Source organism: Sminthopsis crassicaudata, chromosome 1, assembly GCF_048593235.1.
Source record: "Sminthopsis crassicaudata isolate SCR6 chromosome 1, ASM4859323v1, whole genome shotgun sequence".
NCBI classification, from domain to species: domain Eukaryota; kingdom Metazoa; phylum Chordata; class Mammalia; order Dasyuromorphia; family Dasyuridae; genus Sminthopsis; species Sminthopsis crassicaudata.
Genome location: NC_133617.1, coordinates 379,352,492 through 379,367,211, shown reverse-complemented (window position 1 = coordinate 379,367,211; position 14,720 = coordinate 379,352,492). Strand labels below are relative to the sequence as shown.

At 34.7% G+C, this 14,720-nt stretch overlaps 1 protein-coding gene across 1 annotated transcript in view; it reads left to right on the top strand.

Moving 5' to 3' along the window:
- CCDC68 (coiled-coil domain containing 68) overlaps positions 1-14,720 on the top strand; it is a 69,142-nt gene extending 54,422 nt beyond the window's left edge. Inside the window, exons 8-11 of the mRNA XM_074279407.1 lie at positions 886-991; positions 2,393-2,476; positions 9,352-9,428; positions 14,644-14,720. Of these exons, the coding sequence (XP_074135508.1) occupies positions 886-991; positions 2,393-2,476; positions 9,352-9,428; positions 14,644-14,701 (325 nt within the window). The 3' untranslated portion in view covers positions 14,702-14,720. The remainder of the gene's footprint in view (positions 1-885; positions 992-2,392; positions 2,477-9,351; positions 9,429-14,643) is intronic.

Here is a 14,720-nt window from a genome sequence, read left to right as displayed (position 1 = left end):
ACAAATAAAAATGACACAGTGATTGGTTTTAGCAGAATACTCAATATTCCTTATCCACAGTCCCCCATCTGAAGAGCAGCGTAGTGCAATGGAACGAGTTTTGGTTTTAAACCTTTGCCACTTTTATGCACTTAGTGAAGTCACTTAATTTCTGATCAAGTCACACAGTTTCCTCATTTGTAATATGAGGAGATGATACTAGATGATCTTGAGGGCCTGTTGGTCCCATGTTATTCAGGTAAAGGAGGGAGTTCTATTTTCTCATCTCTTCTACATGGCTAATCTTGTTTATTACATTTCTATAAAGTTAGCTTCCTTATAGTGTTTTTCTTTACGTTATTGTAGTCATGAATATTATTTCCCTAGTTCTGCTTACTTTATTCTGCCTAAGTTCATACAGATCTCATGTTTCTCTATGTCACAATAATATTCCATTACATTAATATGAGAGGCAAGGTCAGGAAGAGCAGGGTTCATATCTTTTCTTTGGCATCTAGTGACTGTATGATCTTGAGCTAGTCCTTTATTTCTCACTTCCCCAGAGAACTTCTTTAAGGTTGTAAACATTGTCAAAGCAGGTATTAATCCATATTGTGGGAGGGAAATCCACACCTGGAACCCCCTTCTTGCACGATGAAATTTTTTTGCTTCTTTTTGGTCCCCCAAACCTCAAGAATACATTACTACAGTACAGTTTGTTCAGCCAGTCCTCAGTAGATAGGCACCTACTTTTCTCAAAATGAAGCAAGTCCTTGACATCATGCACCTGCAGAAAATCAGTTAGCAAGGGGACAACATGTCAATAATTTGGGAACAGCCAGTACAAACAAATTATAAAAGTCACTATTGGCAAAAATCATTTTCTTTTTTCCCTTTTCTCCCCAGTTGTAAGGACCTTCAGACAGAGATTTCCACTCTCCAGAGGCAAATTTCCTATTTGCAGTTTGTGATTCATTCCCAGCATCAAAACCTACGCAGTGTGATCCAGGAGGTCAGTTTAATCAAGTGTCTCTTCTCCCAGAGATGGAATGTTTACCAGATGAAGTACAAATACGGATGGCATGCCTGGGCTATTAAAATAATGAAAGTTTTCCCCTCTCTGACATTTCCCCTGCATTGATAAATGCAGCCTGGCCCTTTTGCTTGTATTTAGTGTGGAGCACTTTGGAAATAGTGTTTAACTGTTCTTTAGACCCTTATCTGGTATTAAAAAAGAATCAAGTCTGTTCCTCAGCATGTCTCATGCATCCGAGATTCAGCTGGAGCAAGGTCTGCTTTTCATTTCATCTGAGGCTTTTGATGACTTAGAAGGTAGGTGCAGTGGAAGGAATTCGTTTACTAGGGTGATTCTAGCATGAGGAGAAGAAGAAATGGCATCAGCTAATAGGACTGAATCATCCAGCCAAGAATGTGGCCCATGCAGCTCTTCAAGACTGATCAGTTCATTGATTGTGATTAGTCTCCTTTAAATTTAAAACAAACAACTCCTTGATATTCATTTCTTAAAGAGAAGAAGTAGAGGAGAGGTCTTAATTGTTTGTTCAAACTATTTGCTTATTTCTAAAATAATTAATGGAGCAAAATGAAAAAGGGCTGAAATGTTAGACCTGGAAGGGACCTTAGAGATGATCTAGGCCCAAATCTCTCATTTTACATATAAGAAAACTGAGGCTCTCATTTTACAAATTAGAAGTGAAGTGATTCATCCAAGAGTGAACCTACATTTTATCACTCTCCAATGTCCTTTCCCCTATACCAGGCTAAATTTAGGAAACATTTATTAAGGATCTACTTTGTGTCATGTATTGACTCAGTAGTAATACCAAAACAAATGCTTCTTCAAGGAGACTATATTCCAGTTTCTCTGGGCATATTGTCTTGTACCCAGACAAGATAAGACATGCCCTTATCATGAAGTTATGAGTGAGTAGGAAGCTCCTAATAGACACAGTGTACCAAGCATTTGTTTTACTGAATCTTACTAGTAATTTGATTTGTTGAACAAAAACTTCAGTTGCAGAGAAACATTGATTCCAAATGATTTCTCGAGAGAACTTAATTTAGTTGGAAAATGATCTGCAAAGTCAATCTCACTAACTTCAAATCTCTAAAAAACAAGCCTTTGTTCAAATCTCTAGAAGCTATTTCTGTTGACCTCTTAAATAAAAAACAAAATAAAATTTAAGAATTACATACATTTACACGCACATCTATCTATCTATATTTTAATATAGATAGCTATAAAACACTTATGTCCTTTAATCTCTAGGATCATCCCTTTTAAGAAAATCATTTAGTTATAAAATGCATATGACCTCTAAGTTATATAGATATTCCCTGTTGTTTGATAAGATTTGAAAAAAAATTCTCATTTGTGTTTTCTAATTCTTAGATGGAAGGATTAAAAAATGATGTACAAGAACAAGATAAGAGGATTGAAACTTTGAAAGAAAAGGTCAACATCCTTGAAGCTCAGGTAAGGAGGAAATATTTGCCACACTTAGGCACATGTGTGTATGCTTTCTTGTGGGCCTTTTCATTGCATTAGAAATTATACATTTTTTATTTGGCACCAAGATTTTTCAGATCCTGAAAATTATGCTTTTAATTTCTGTAATAACTTTGACCCAAACTTCCTGAGATGTTTTATAGCTTGCATTTATACGAACAGCAATTCTGTTAGAAACCAGAGGTGAGATAGCGCCTGACTATTGAACAAGGGCTGAAGAACTCACTTAAGAGCACAAACAGTATCTTGGTTTCATTCTGGCATATGTTCTTTCCTTAGTATATAGATTACTCACCTTTATCTCTCTTACTAGATTGAAAATATGTTGGGACAGAGAGGGGCAAGATATAATTAACCTGGAAACATTGAGGGAGTAGGGTTTGTTGTTTTAATTTTTATTAATTTTATTTTTAATTTATGGAGCAAAATAAGCATTTCCGTAACACAGTATAATAAAAAAAGATTATTGCAGATGAAAATGCAAATCTTTCATTTAAAATTTGATGTTCATTTTAACCATATGATAAAGTTTTCATGTAAATTATTTTCCTTTCTCCTTCTAGAAGTAGCTCTAGAGATGGCTATCATTAGACACAAATATGTATGTGTATATGTACATATTTTATATATGTATGTATGTGTATATATATACATAAACATTCTATACATACTAATATTTATCAGTTCTTTCTCTGAATGCAAATAGTGTCTCCCTTCATATGTCCTTTGTAGCTAATATGACATAAAATTTTTTGTAATGATTTGTATTAATCTAATAGGTTTTATATTTGATTCTAGGGTGATAGGGAGCCAACAGAATTTATTGAATAGTAGGATGACCTAATCCTACATGTATTTTAGAAGATTATATTGACAACTGAATAAAGGATAGACTGGATTGAGAAAAGACTTACAGCAAACTAGTGTACCAGTCCATCATGAAGTGACAAGTTTCTGCTTATACCACTGGCAGCAGAGAAAAAGGGTCTATGAAAGAAATGTCATGAGGGCAAAATTAACAGGCCTTAGCAACAGATAAAAGATGGGGGAAGGTGAGGTAAGTCGAAGTAACTAATGTAAATAGCCTGGTCAAGTTTAGCTATATAAGGGAGAATAGGATAATAGCTAGTGAGGATGGATGGATCACATGAGGGATTTTTGAGGATGAGGGAGAAACAGGTGTGTTTCTAAGCATCAGGGAAGCTGTAGAAAGGGAAAGAGGGAAGATTAGTGAAAGGGTGGGGATGAGCAATCTGCTGGAGAAGATGGGATGGAATAGCATCATTTGTGTATGTGGAAGATTTTGTACAGTACAGAGAAGGACAATCTTATGGTATGAGATAGGTGAAGGAGATAATGATGGGAGGTATCTGAGCTATGTAAGATGAGGAGGGCATAAGAGGGACCTCTTGAGAAGTGGAAGCTTTTTTTTTTTCCGGTAAAATACAAGACAGCTAAGAGGATGAGGTGAGTAAGTCATGGGAGGATTAAGGAAGGAATGAAAAGGTTTAGAAGAACTACTATAGAAGGATTTAACTAGTTTACTCAGATGCTATTGTCTTCTCTCTTTTGATTAATTTACTCTGTATGTTTTTTGTATGTAGCTCATGTCTTACATGTTGTCTCAATCAAATGTATCCTTCTTGAGTACAGGGACTAACATTTGGATTTTTGTTTGGTTATTTTGGGCTTTTCTCCTTGATTTGCACAGTGGTTAACACTGTTCTTAATAAATGTTTGTTGACTGATTGTTGACTAGGTGATATATTTGGGGCCATGCATACACTAATTATTTATATATTTCTTTAAAGAAATGTATGTGTATATATATATATATATATATATATATATATATATATATATATATACATACATACATACATATATGTGTATATATACATACACACACACACACATATATATATATATATAAACAGAATAATATAGGAACTCCAATTCTGTAGTAGTAGTCTCCCTGTTCTATTAGAATAAAATATTCATTAAGCACTGCACTTAAATAATGAATATATTAGTGAATAGGAAGGACTGGTTTTTTAAAGATTAAAAAAAACACCCCCAAGGAAATATTTCATTTACTTTAACTTGCAAGATTGACTCAATATAGAAGATAGGGTATCCTATCTTCCATTTGTTCTACATGCATGTTTTCTGGGACATTTCTGAATATTATAAAAACAAAGATATGGATATTCAGATATTTCACATTTATTGATTTGTTGTTTTGATATTGAGAAGTCTGCAATCACATGTTATCCAGTCTAGTTAAGTAGAAGAGAGCATATAAGACTTCTCTGTCTAGTCACTGAAGTTTTTAGCAACTGTGAGAACAGAATGTACGGATGTGCCAGGTTTCACATGGACTTGAGTACCACTCTTTAGCTTGTAATCACACTAAACAGTTCAATGGTCTCAAGAGGACCAGAGTATTGGTTATCATGGTTGAAGAGGCTCTGCTGGTAGAGATAAAAAAATTTTGAGACACATTGAAAACACATCCTTTTTCTTGTCTAAAATGATTTTTAGAGTAGAAAAAGATCTACCAGATAAAGACAGGCAAATGCCTTCTTGTTCTGTGAATGATTCCAATGGCATTTAGGTTTTGTTAATGTAGTTATAACAGTTACTGTATATTACCTTTTTCTTCCATTTCTGCTTCCAAGTATTCAAAAATTCTGGGGAAAAAGATCTTTCAATTTTGTGAGGCTCTTTCTCTTCTTTATAAATCAGGCTTTCATTTTTTCCATGTTTAGAGTGAAATTTACTGATTCAACACTATGCAGTTTTATCTTATATATCTTCTTGCACACTCAGTTTTTTTAAACATCTCTTTGAAATGTCATCAGAACAAGATTTTGGCTTGCCTCTTGTTGAGAATCTTAATTCGTTTCCTCTGAATTTTTGAGATTTTTTTCATCTTTATTTGAAGCTTCTGGTAAGTATATGAGTTCAGGTATTTCTCACTGGTAACCTGTTCATCTTTAAGTATATTTTAAATATTCTCTTCTTTCTTCATGTGTTTCCATTTTGCAAAGCATTCTGTGTAACTGTACTGCCATCATTCCTTTTATGATGTGAGTTGCTGTACTTCAGAAATGAGGGCGAATATAAAAATGTCTTAGAGAAGAAAGTGACTGTAGACTGCTGAAACAGAGCCTTGACTGGCAAATGTTTCATCATTGGCTCAGATAAATCTCTATTTGGTAAAAAGCAATTAATGCAGAACTTATATAAGTGTCTCATTTAGTAGAAACATTTTAAAAGTCTGTGTAAGGAAAACATTATCACATGGACAGAGATGGTAAAGCATATGGGGAGACTAAAGAACAGCAAATTAAAGCCTGTTATCTTGGCAAAGAAGATGCTTTCCTACCCCATAAAGTCAATTTAGATGAGTTATAGGGAGAACTTGGGGGTGATAATTGAGGAAGTAAATTTTAGTCACTTCTAATCAAGTTCTGTCTGAGATCATTACTCTGGTTTAGAGATGGGCATCATGCATGGATGGAGAGATGATTTTCTTCAACCCAAGAAAATTTGGGCTCAAGTCTGGCCTCTGCCATATACTGGATTGTGACCCTGAGTAAGTCACTTAGTGATCAAGGCAGCTCTCTAAGTCTCTAAGTTTCGAAAGGTCCACCCTGCTTTGGAAAAGGGAGTTTCCTTACCTAAAAGTTCCTAAACCAATGAAATGATAGTCTCAATCCGTATGCCCATAGCACTTTTCTGCATTGACAATGAATTATGAGCTTTACCTGGAAGACAATAGCATTGTATATGTATATCTGCACAATACATACATATGTGTGTACACACATGTATAGAGAGAGCCACAGATACAATACATGCATGCATGTGTATTATCTGCATATGCACTCATATACCTATACATTTTGTACACATGTATGCAATAACACAGCTATATCTCTTATATACTTTACATATGTTTGACATGTCTTTACATATGTTTTATACATGCACGATTGCACTGTAATACACCTATATGTATACACAAATGTGTACATATATATCTATATGTATATATACACACATATATGTTTATGAACATGTGTATATTTATGTATTATAAAATAAATCCAAGTTAGTTTTGAGAGGGAGTCTCTAGCAGCTGAAAGGATTCAGGAAAAGTTTCAAAAAGAAGGCAGAGCATGAGCTAAATTTGGGAGGAAAGCAAAGATTCCATGAAGGGAAGGTCAAGAGGGAGAGTGCCCCAGTTTGGATGTAGCCAATGCAGAGTGCAGAGAGAGGAGATGGGGGGGGTTCCTGTAATGTGATTAGACTCTACAGTATGTGGAGGGAAGATCTCTCTATCTTTGTTCAGTTGTCTTCCCTGGTGCTTGTCCTTTCAGTTCAGCCAAAATTATAATTGATCATTCAAAGTCTTTCTGTGAGGTTTTCTGTGAACTTCTCATTGGTCTCTCACCTCGGAAATCATGAAAATTCTCTCTGCTCCTCCCCACCTCTTTTCCCACTCATTTGGCAGCTAACCCTGTTGCTCCTTTGTGTTAATCTCTTAACCCTATTTCCCAATTTGTAAAATGGTAATAATCATAGCACATACTTCTTAGCTTGTTTTGAGGATCAAATGAAATTTAGTGGGTACAGTGGATAGAACACTGGGTCCTAGAACAGAAAAACCTGAGTTCATATCCAGCCTTGAATGGATTTTCTAGCTATGTAACTCTGGATAAGCCACAACTCCAATTTCCTAAAAAAAAAAAAAAAAAAAAGGGTTGTGTAGTATATATGTATTTATACACACATATATGTTATATATGCATACACATGTATATGTAAAAACTTTGTAAACTTTAAAGCTATTATTCAATTTTGATTTTAATTTTTCATGAGGTTATATCTTATTTCTCAAAGTAGAAGTGTGAACTGTCAGCACCTCCCTCTGAGATTTCCTCCATTTACATTGGTATATAATTGTTTACTTGACATCTTCTTCATTTTTATATACAGAGTTGTTTGCATGCCATCCTCCCTCTCCATCCTTTCTCTCCATTAAGATGTGAGTTCCTTTTTCTGTTTCTTTGTGCCTTGTGGGGATAGTAAGTGCTTAATAAATAGTTTTCGAGGACAGCTCCTAACATTAATAAAACTCAGTTTTGAAAAAAAATCTGGAACACTTCACAGACTTGCATGTCATCCTTTTACAGAGGCCATAGTAATCTCTGCTGCCAAATCTCATATAGTTAAGTCCTCTCTTTATGTTGCTTACAGAACCATGCATACAGTAGGGACGTTCATGTTTGCTGACTGAATGATGATTGATGGATCTCCTGACTTAGTTCTTTTTCCTCTCCTGGTTCCCATTTTGTTTGTTTGTTTGTTTTTTTCTCTTGTGGTCCTGTTTTCTTCATCACTTCATTAGTTTCTGAGATAGAGTGACTTAATTCATCTTTTTTGGCCACAGTTTCTTCATCCATGAAATAGTTGGTTTGGATCAAATAATGTCAATGGCCATTTCAAGCTCTAAAATGCTTTCATACTCCATACAAGTTCCAACTCAGAATTCCATTCTTTTCAGATCTATTTTCACCAAGAAGTGAAAGTACAAATTACACCCATGGGTCTATGAGATGTGTAAGTTGGACATTTAGAAAAGAAACAAGGTCAGCTAACTAGTACTTATTGATTGTCCAAAGGTTCATAGTATTAGAGCTGAAAAGGAGCTCAGAGAACATTTGGTCCACTTGCTTTTATAGGTAAGGGAAATTTGACCAAATGAGTTTAAATGATTTGCACTAGTTCCATATATCATAAGCAACAGAAGTAAGATTTCTTTCCACTAAAGACAACTATAGTAATTATTGCATTATATATCACATCATCCACAGACATTATTACTCAGTTTTCATCCTAAATGAGGAGACTGAGGCACTATTACATATGAACTAGCATGGAACAAATTCTTGGACATATGGAACAAAGAATGTAGAAAAGAGACATTTTAATACCTTGGATGCCTTTAATAAAAAGCCTTCAAACTCTGTATGAAAAATATTTCTTTTGGGGAGGGAGTGTTTCCAAATATATTATTTTTCCAATTATATGCAAATTTTCTTAAGTATTTACTTTTCAAAAATTTTTGAATTTTAAATTTTCTCCCTTCCTGCCTCAGATTGCAATTTGATGTATGTTATACAAGTGCAGTAATGCAAAACATATTTCTATATTATGTTAAGTTGTGAAAGAAAACACATACCAAAAACTCCCTAAGAAAAGCAAGGTAAAAAAAAAAAGGATTCTTTGATCTGCATTCACATTCCAATCAGTTTTTTTCTCTGGAGGTAGATAGCATTTTTCATCATGAGTCCTTTGAAATTCTCTAAGATCATTGTATTGTGGAGAAAAGCTAAATCAAAAAACTACATTTTTACTTAATTCTCTGGGATTCTTTAAGCAAAAGATATTCCTTAAGATTGATTATTTTCAACAATCGAATTTCAGACCTTGAATCAAAATATTGCTTAAGCCTATATTGGATTAGGCATTTTCCCAAGTGCTTATCATTATTTTCAAAATATCATTGAAGACACTGTCATTAATGTATTGTGATCAGTGATCTGAAGAATGAATGAAAGGTTCAGCTGATGAACTTCTAATAAGGGATATAAGCTTTGTGTATGAAAGAATCCTCTCTCTCTCTCTCTCTCTCTCTCTCTCTCTCTCTCTCTCTCTCTCTCTCTCTCTGTATATATATATATATATATATATATATATATATATGCAAAATATATATTTTATGTCAGGCTTTTTATACAATGCTGATAGAATTTTCTTTTCAATTTTAGAATAAAGACTTAAAGAGCAAGATTGAATTTTGGTCAGATAACTCCAAAATGAAAGTATCTAAGGGAGTCTCCACAAGGTAAGGTATTTCCCCCTCCCCTTGTCCCCCACCATGTCTCATGTGGAATGTAATTATGTATATGACTTTAGATATGAGAAATTATTACTAATTGTTTCAAAAAGACATAGACATTAAAATAACTTAAGTATGAACTAAATACAGTATGATATATTGGTTGAAGAAGAAGCCTTGGAGCCCAGGAGAACTGAGTTTAGTCCTGGCACATACTGGTTGTGAATTCTTAACACAAATCATTCAGTCTCTCTCCTTGCTCTAGAGTACTTCCTTATTTAGGAATTCTTAACTTGGGATCCACAAACTTTTAAAAACAAATTTTTCTTGTTTATTTTTGACAAATACTTCAAGGTAATGAATTTCTTTTTAATCCTACATATTTTATTTCATACATTTAGAAATATTATCCTGAGCAGAGTTCCATAGGCTTCATCAGACTGGCAGAACTGTTCCAGGACATAAAAAAGACTCCAAGCTCCATTCTCTAACACTCTAGGTTTTAGGAAAATCACTGACATGTCTTGGTAGAAAAGGTTCCTCATCAGGACATGCCAGTACCAATGAAAACCAAAATCCCCCAGTTTCTGTTCCCATTCTAAGAATGAACAAAATAAAGAACTGCCCACAATTAGTTAGCTTAATTCAGAGGGGCTTCTCATTGGATTGATCATATCACACAGGACTGGAATTTAAGCCATTTTTAAAGATTTATGGCATAAAAGGTTTCTAAACTTTACTGATATAGTATCTCAAATGAGATAATATTTGTAAAAAGTGCTTGGAATGTGTCTGACACATAGTAAGTACTATACAAAAGTCTATTCCCCTCTCCTCTTCCTCTTTCACCTACAGTGATAAAATGGAATATTGGCGTTTAAAATGAATCATAAGTTTATTTCTACTTTAGTATTATGGAAAGAAGCAAGCAGAAATAGATTGTATATTTATGAACAGAAATGTAGCAAAATGGACCAAAATTTGATTTGTCTTTTTTTTGTAAGGAGCCTATCAAGTTAATAGCATGATGCATATTGACCCTTTGATTGGCTTTTACCAGCTGTGATCAGAGAATTTCTAGCTCTGCTTTTGACAGCTGTAGTGAATAAATATTTTTTAATCATTTACATTTGTCATCATTTTCAAATTTAGCTAAACTGAATTATACTTACTTGGTTAGAACCTACTCAAAAATGTTATTTAAATTTGGCTTGCCAAAACTTTCCAGTAAATGCTCGATAAGCTTTTTGTAAATGTCTTTTAAAATAAATGAACAAAAGTGGAATATTTCCCTTAAAAGATGTATACCCTTGAAAAATGTGTGATTACAGATGTGCTATTCTGCCACTATGTTTCTATTCCTCTTTTTCTTTCACTAGTACCATCATTTTATAGCCAATCAACCAGGATTAAAAATTTACTACTTTTGAGGTTTTCATCTTCCCTGTATTTATCTGATCACTATTTTCTATCTATTGTTTTTTAATTTTTCTTGAATCCATCCCTTCCTTTACAATCCATGATGGTCTCCCCAATACAAAGCCTCCTTACTTCATTCCTAGATTAGTGCAAGGATCCTAATACTTTACTTGCTTAAATGTAGGAACATTTAAGCATATCCTACATATTGGTTGACATATTAATCTTTGTAAAGTAACAGTTTCATTGCATTACTCCCTTGTTTGAAATAATGATTCTCCATCACTGGAAATGAAATCCATTTTTAATGGCTTGACATTCAAGGCTATCCATAATCAGCTTCCAAGTAACTTTTCCAGTGTTATCTTTAATTTTTCTCCATATTGGCCTCAACATACACAAATTTTTTTTCTAATTAGACTGAGCCTCTTGATTTTTCCAGAATATTACACACATTTCCTTTCCACACCATGGTTGACAATATTCCTTTATGCTTCCTCCTGTCCCTCCAGCTTTTCTGCAAATTTTAAGCTCACTCATTCTTCAGGGCTTTGCTCAAATCTAGGCCATAGCAATCACTTCTTCCTCTGAACTCCTCTTGGACTCAGCATTTAACCACAAACTATCTTTTGTTTTTATTTAATTTTTCATGTGATCTGTGCCTTAACTGCCCAACTAAATTGTAGCAGAGGGCAGAATTAATTTTTTTCCCTCCGCTTCGTTTAATCCTTCCTAACACCTGACACAGTACTATGCTCATATTAGTTCTCACAAAAATTGCTGTAATGAAGAAAGAGTGAATGCTTATGACCAGAGTTAGATTTTGATGAAAATGATAAAGGAAAATAAATGATATGTATGTTTCAATATTGGCAAATGGTAGAACACTTCCTACAATCCCATTTCCAGAGAATTTCGCAGGATATGCTTATAATTCTACAGAATTGCTTCCATAAAGAAAAAAAAAAACTAGTCCATAATTACACATATCATTAAAGATGAAATTAAAAATTTCCTGTTCTAGCAGCTTTTAGTTTCTCAAGCTAATCCCTTTAGGACAGATTCTGATTTTCTAAACCTCTATGGGCAAAGAGCTTGGAGTAAAGAATCAGGCCCACTGTGATTAGTGTCAGGCTGGGAATCCAGACAGATTCATCTTATACTTTAAATTGTTTACCTCAGGACATCTCTCTCCTAATGATATGTAATTAGGGACTAAAGGGGAAAAACGATTCTTAGCCAGGCCATAAAGTCTTGGGGGCCGCAGATGACAAATTGCCATCTTTTAGCCTTTTAGTCTTTTAATGTCTAGAAGACGAGACAAACAAAAAAGTTCCACTTGAGGTGTCTAGAATGGGGTAAAATGAACATGTTTCACAAACTGGGTAGACTCCTGACCACCACAGTGTGGATAATGGCTGTAGGTATGGCTTTGTGCATTTTGTGAAGCCTTCTCCTCACAAAGACACAATGAGGCAAATGGTACAACTGAATTGCAGAAAGAGAAGTGACCTTCTTCAGCATTGTTGGAAACAAAATTCTGAAACACCAGTAAGGAAAGAATAACAAATAACCTCAGGATGAGTGAAGAAGTTCAAAATTTTAATACATTTCTATAGGAAGAGGTATAAAAACTCAAAGTGAATTTGTACAGTTTTTCAGAGCAAGACAATAATGTTTTATCCCTAATCGTGACTGCACAATCCCTCTCCCATTTCCTCAGTGACTAGAGAGATGAAGTTAATATTCTTTCCTGCTCCTTCTCCAACATATACCTCTTAATATGTCCCCCTCTCCTGCTACATACATTGATCATTAAAATGAACCTTAGTTCTTTCTAGGAAGGAGGAATTAATATTTATGAAGCAATTAAGCATGTGCGCTTTAGCTAAGCTATGGCCATTGTCCTACTTTCAGTTTTTTTTTTTTTTTTGTTTTGTTTTTAGCTATTTAACTAGTTTTGTCCAGTTTTACCTAGTTTCAACTGTTTTCAGGAGCTTTCCTGCTTCTCTCCTCTGTACTACTTCTGATTCCAGACTTCTGGTTTTTCCTTTGCTATGGGAACATAACTTTTATTATTGCTCACAGCATCATACAGATAGTGAGTGCTGAAGCCACAGACAACTCAAACCCAGTAATTCTGATTTCAAAATTAGTGTTCTTCCTCCTACTATACAGTACTAATTTTCAGGGACTCTTAACAACTGAGTCATAGAAAAAATTCAACTAATTTCTCCCATTTGGGGCTGAAAGTAGTAGGAAAAATCCTTTTTTCTCTCTTGCACCTTCCATTATGACACACCCACAGTTAGAGGCCATTCAACAACATGACTTATGGGATCATGAACTTGAAGTTAAGAGATCATCCACTCTAAAACCCTCTTTTTTTTTTTTTTACAAATAAGGAAAGAGGCCCCCCAAATTTAAAAAGTTTGCCCAAAATTTCACAACTAGAAATGCCACTCTGAAGGATTTGAAGCAATGTCTTGTGATCCCATATCCATAATTCTTTCCATGGTACTTTAAGCAAAAGCTTCCAGATCATAAGATGAACAAACATTTAAACATGCACACACACACATACACACACAGAGAAGTGGTCAAGTACAACACAAGGAACACCTGCCATTTTTAAAATTAGCATAATATTAAGAGCACTGAATGTTGAATCAACCAATCAGTCTATATTTATTAAGGGCTTTCTATTTACCAGGGCCTGTGCCAAGTTTTGGGGGATATAAAAAGAGACCTGAAGCAGCAGGCAGAGCTAAGGAGAAATAGCATACCAGGTATGAGGAACAGCCAAAGAAAATGCCTGGAGCTGAGAGATGGAGTGTCTTGTTTCTGAGGTAGTCAGGTCAGTGAACTGGAATGAAGAGTACCTGTTGGAGAGTAAGGTAGAGCAAGAATGGAAAGGTAGGAAGTGATTGGTTTATGAAGGACTTTGAATACCAAACAGAGCATTTTATATTTGCTGCTTAGAAGCTATAGGGAGCCATTGAACTTTACAGAGTGAGAGGTGATTAGATGGGGCATGGAGTAGCTCATAGGGAATTAGCAAGTTGAGTGAGGGAGAGTTAGGATGTTTGAGGGCGTGTCAAAAAAATCTAGTTCTGTTCCTCACTAGGTACAGAACTTTGGGCATGTCACAACAATAATAATTAGCTTCATGAGTTGCTTTACATAATTTATCACATTTGATCCTCACAATAGTCCTCTGAAGTCAATGCTATGACTATCCCCATTTTATTGAAGTGGAAGCTGAGGCTTGAAGAAACCCCCTTTTGGGGGGGGGATAATAGGGCCAGTACTCTATCCACTGTGCCAACTAACTGCCCCAAGAATCAGGATCTTTAAGTAGGTATCTTGAAATCAGTGCCTGCATTCTATAATTTTATCTCTTACTCAGTCCAAGTCTCAATTTCCTCATAAAAGATTAGACTAAATTATCTTCATATATCTATGAAGCATAAGTTTAATGATTCTAATTTATGTTTTAAAACTTTTAAAATATTTTATTATGGTTAAAAAAATCATAGCATTAATGTTTCAAAGTATGGTCTCTCTCTTTTTTTTTTTTAAATAAAAGGTGGCCATCTGGACAATTAAATGACAGGATGGGCCAGTGTGCTATGAACTGACCAGAGTGTCCAGTAGACTTGGTCAGAGATGGTCAATTAACAATCTGGAGAAAGGCAGAATAAGCCACAAAAATCAGTAGCGACTGATTGCAACTTAAAAGTTTTCTATTGTACCTCTCACTGGTTCCATTAATCTTATGTGATATTTTTTTTTCCTACAGTGAATTCGTGGCCGAAGACACCTCTCCCTATCTGATGCTAATTAAACTACGGAAATAAACCTTGAACATGTATTGAA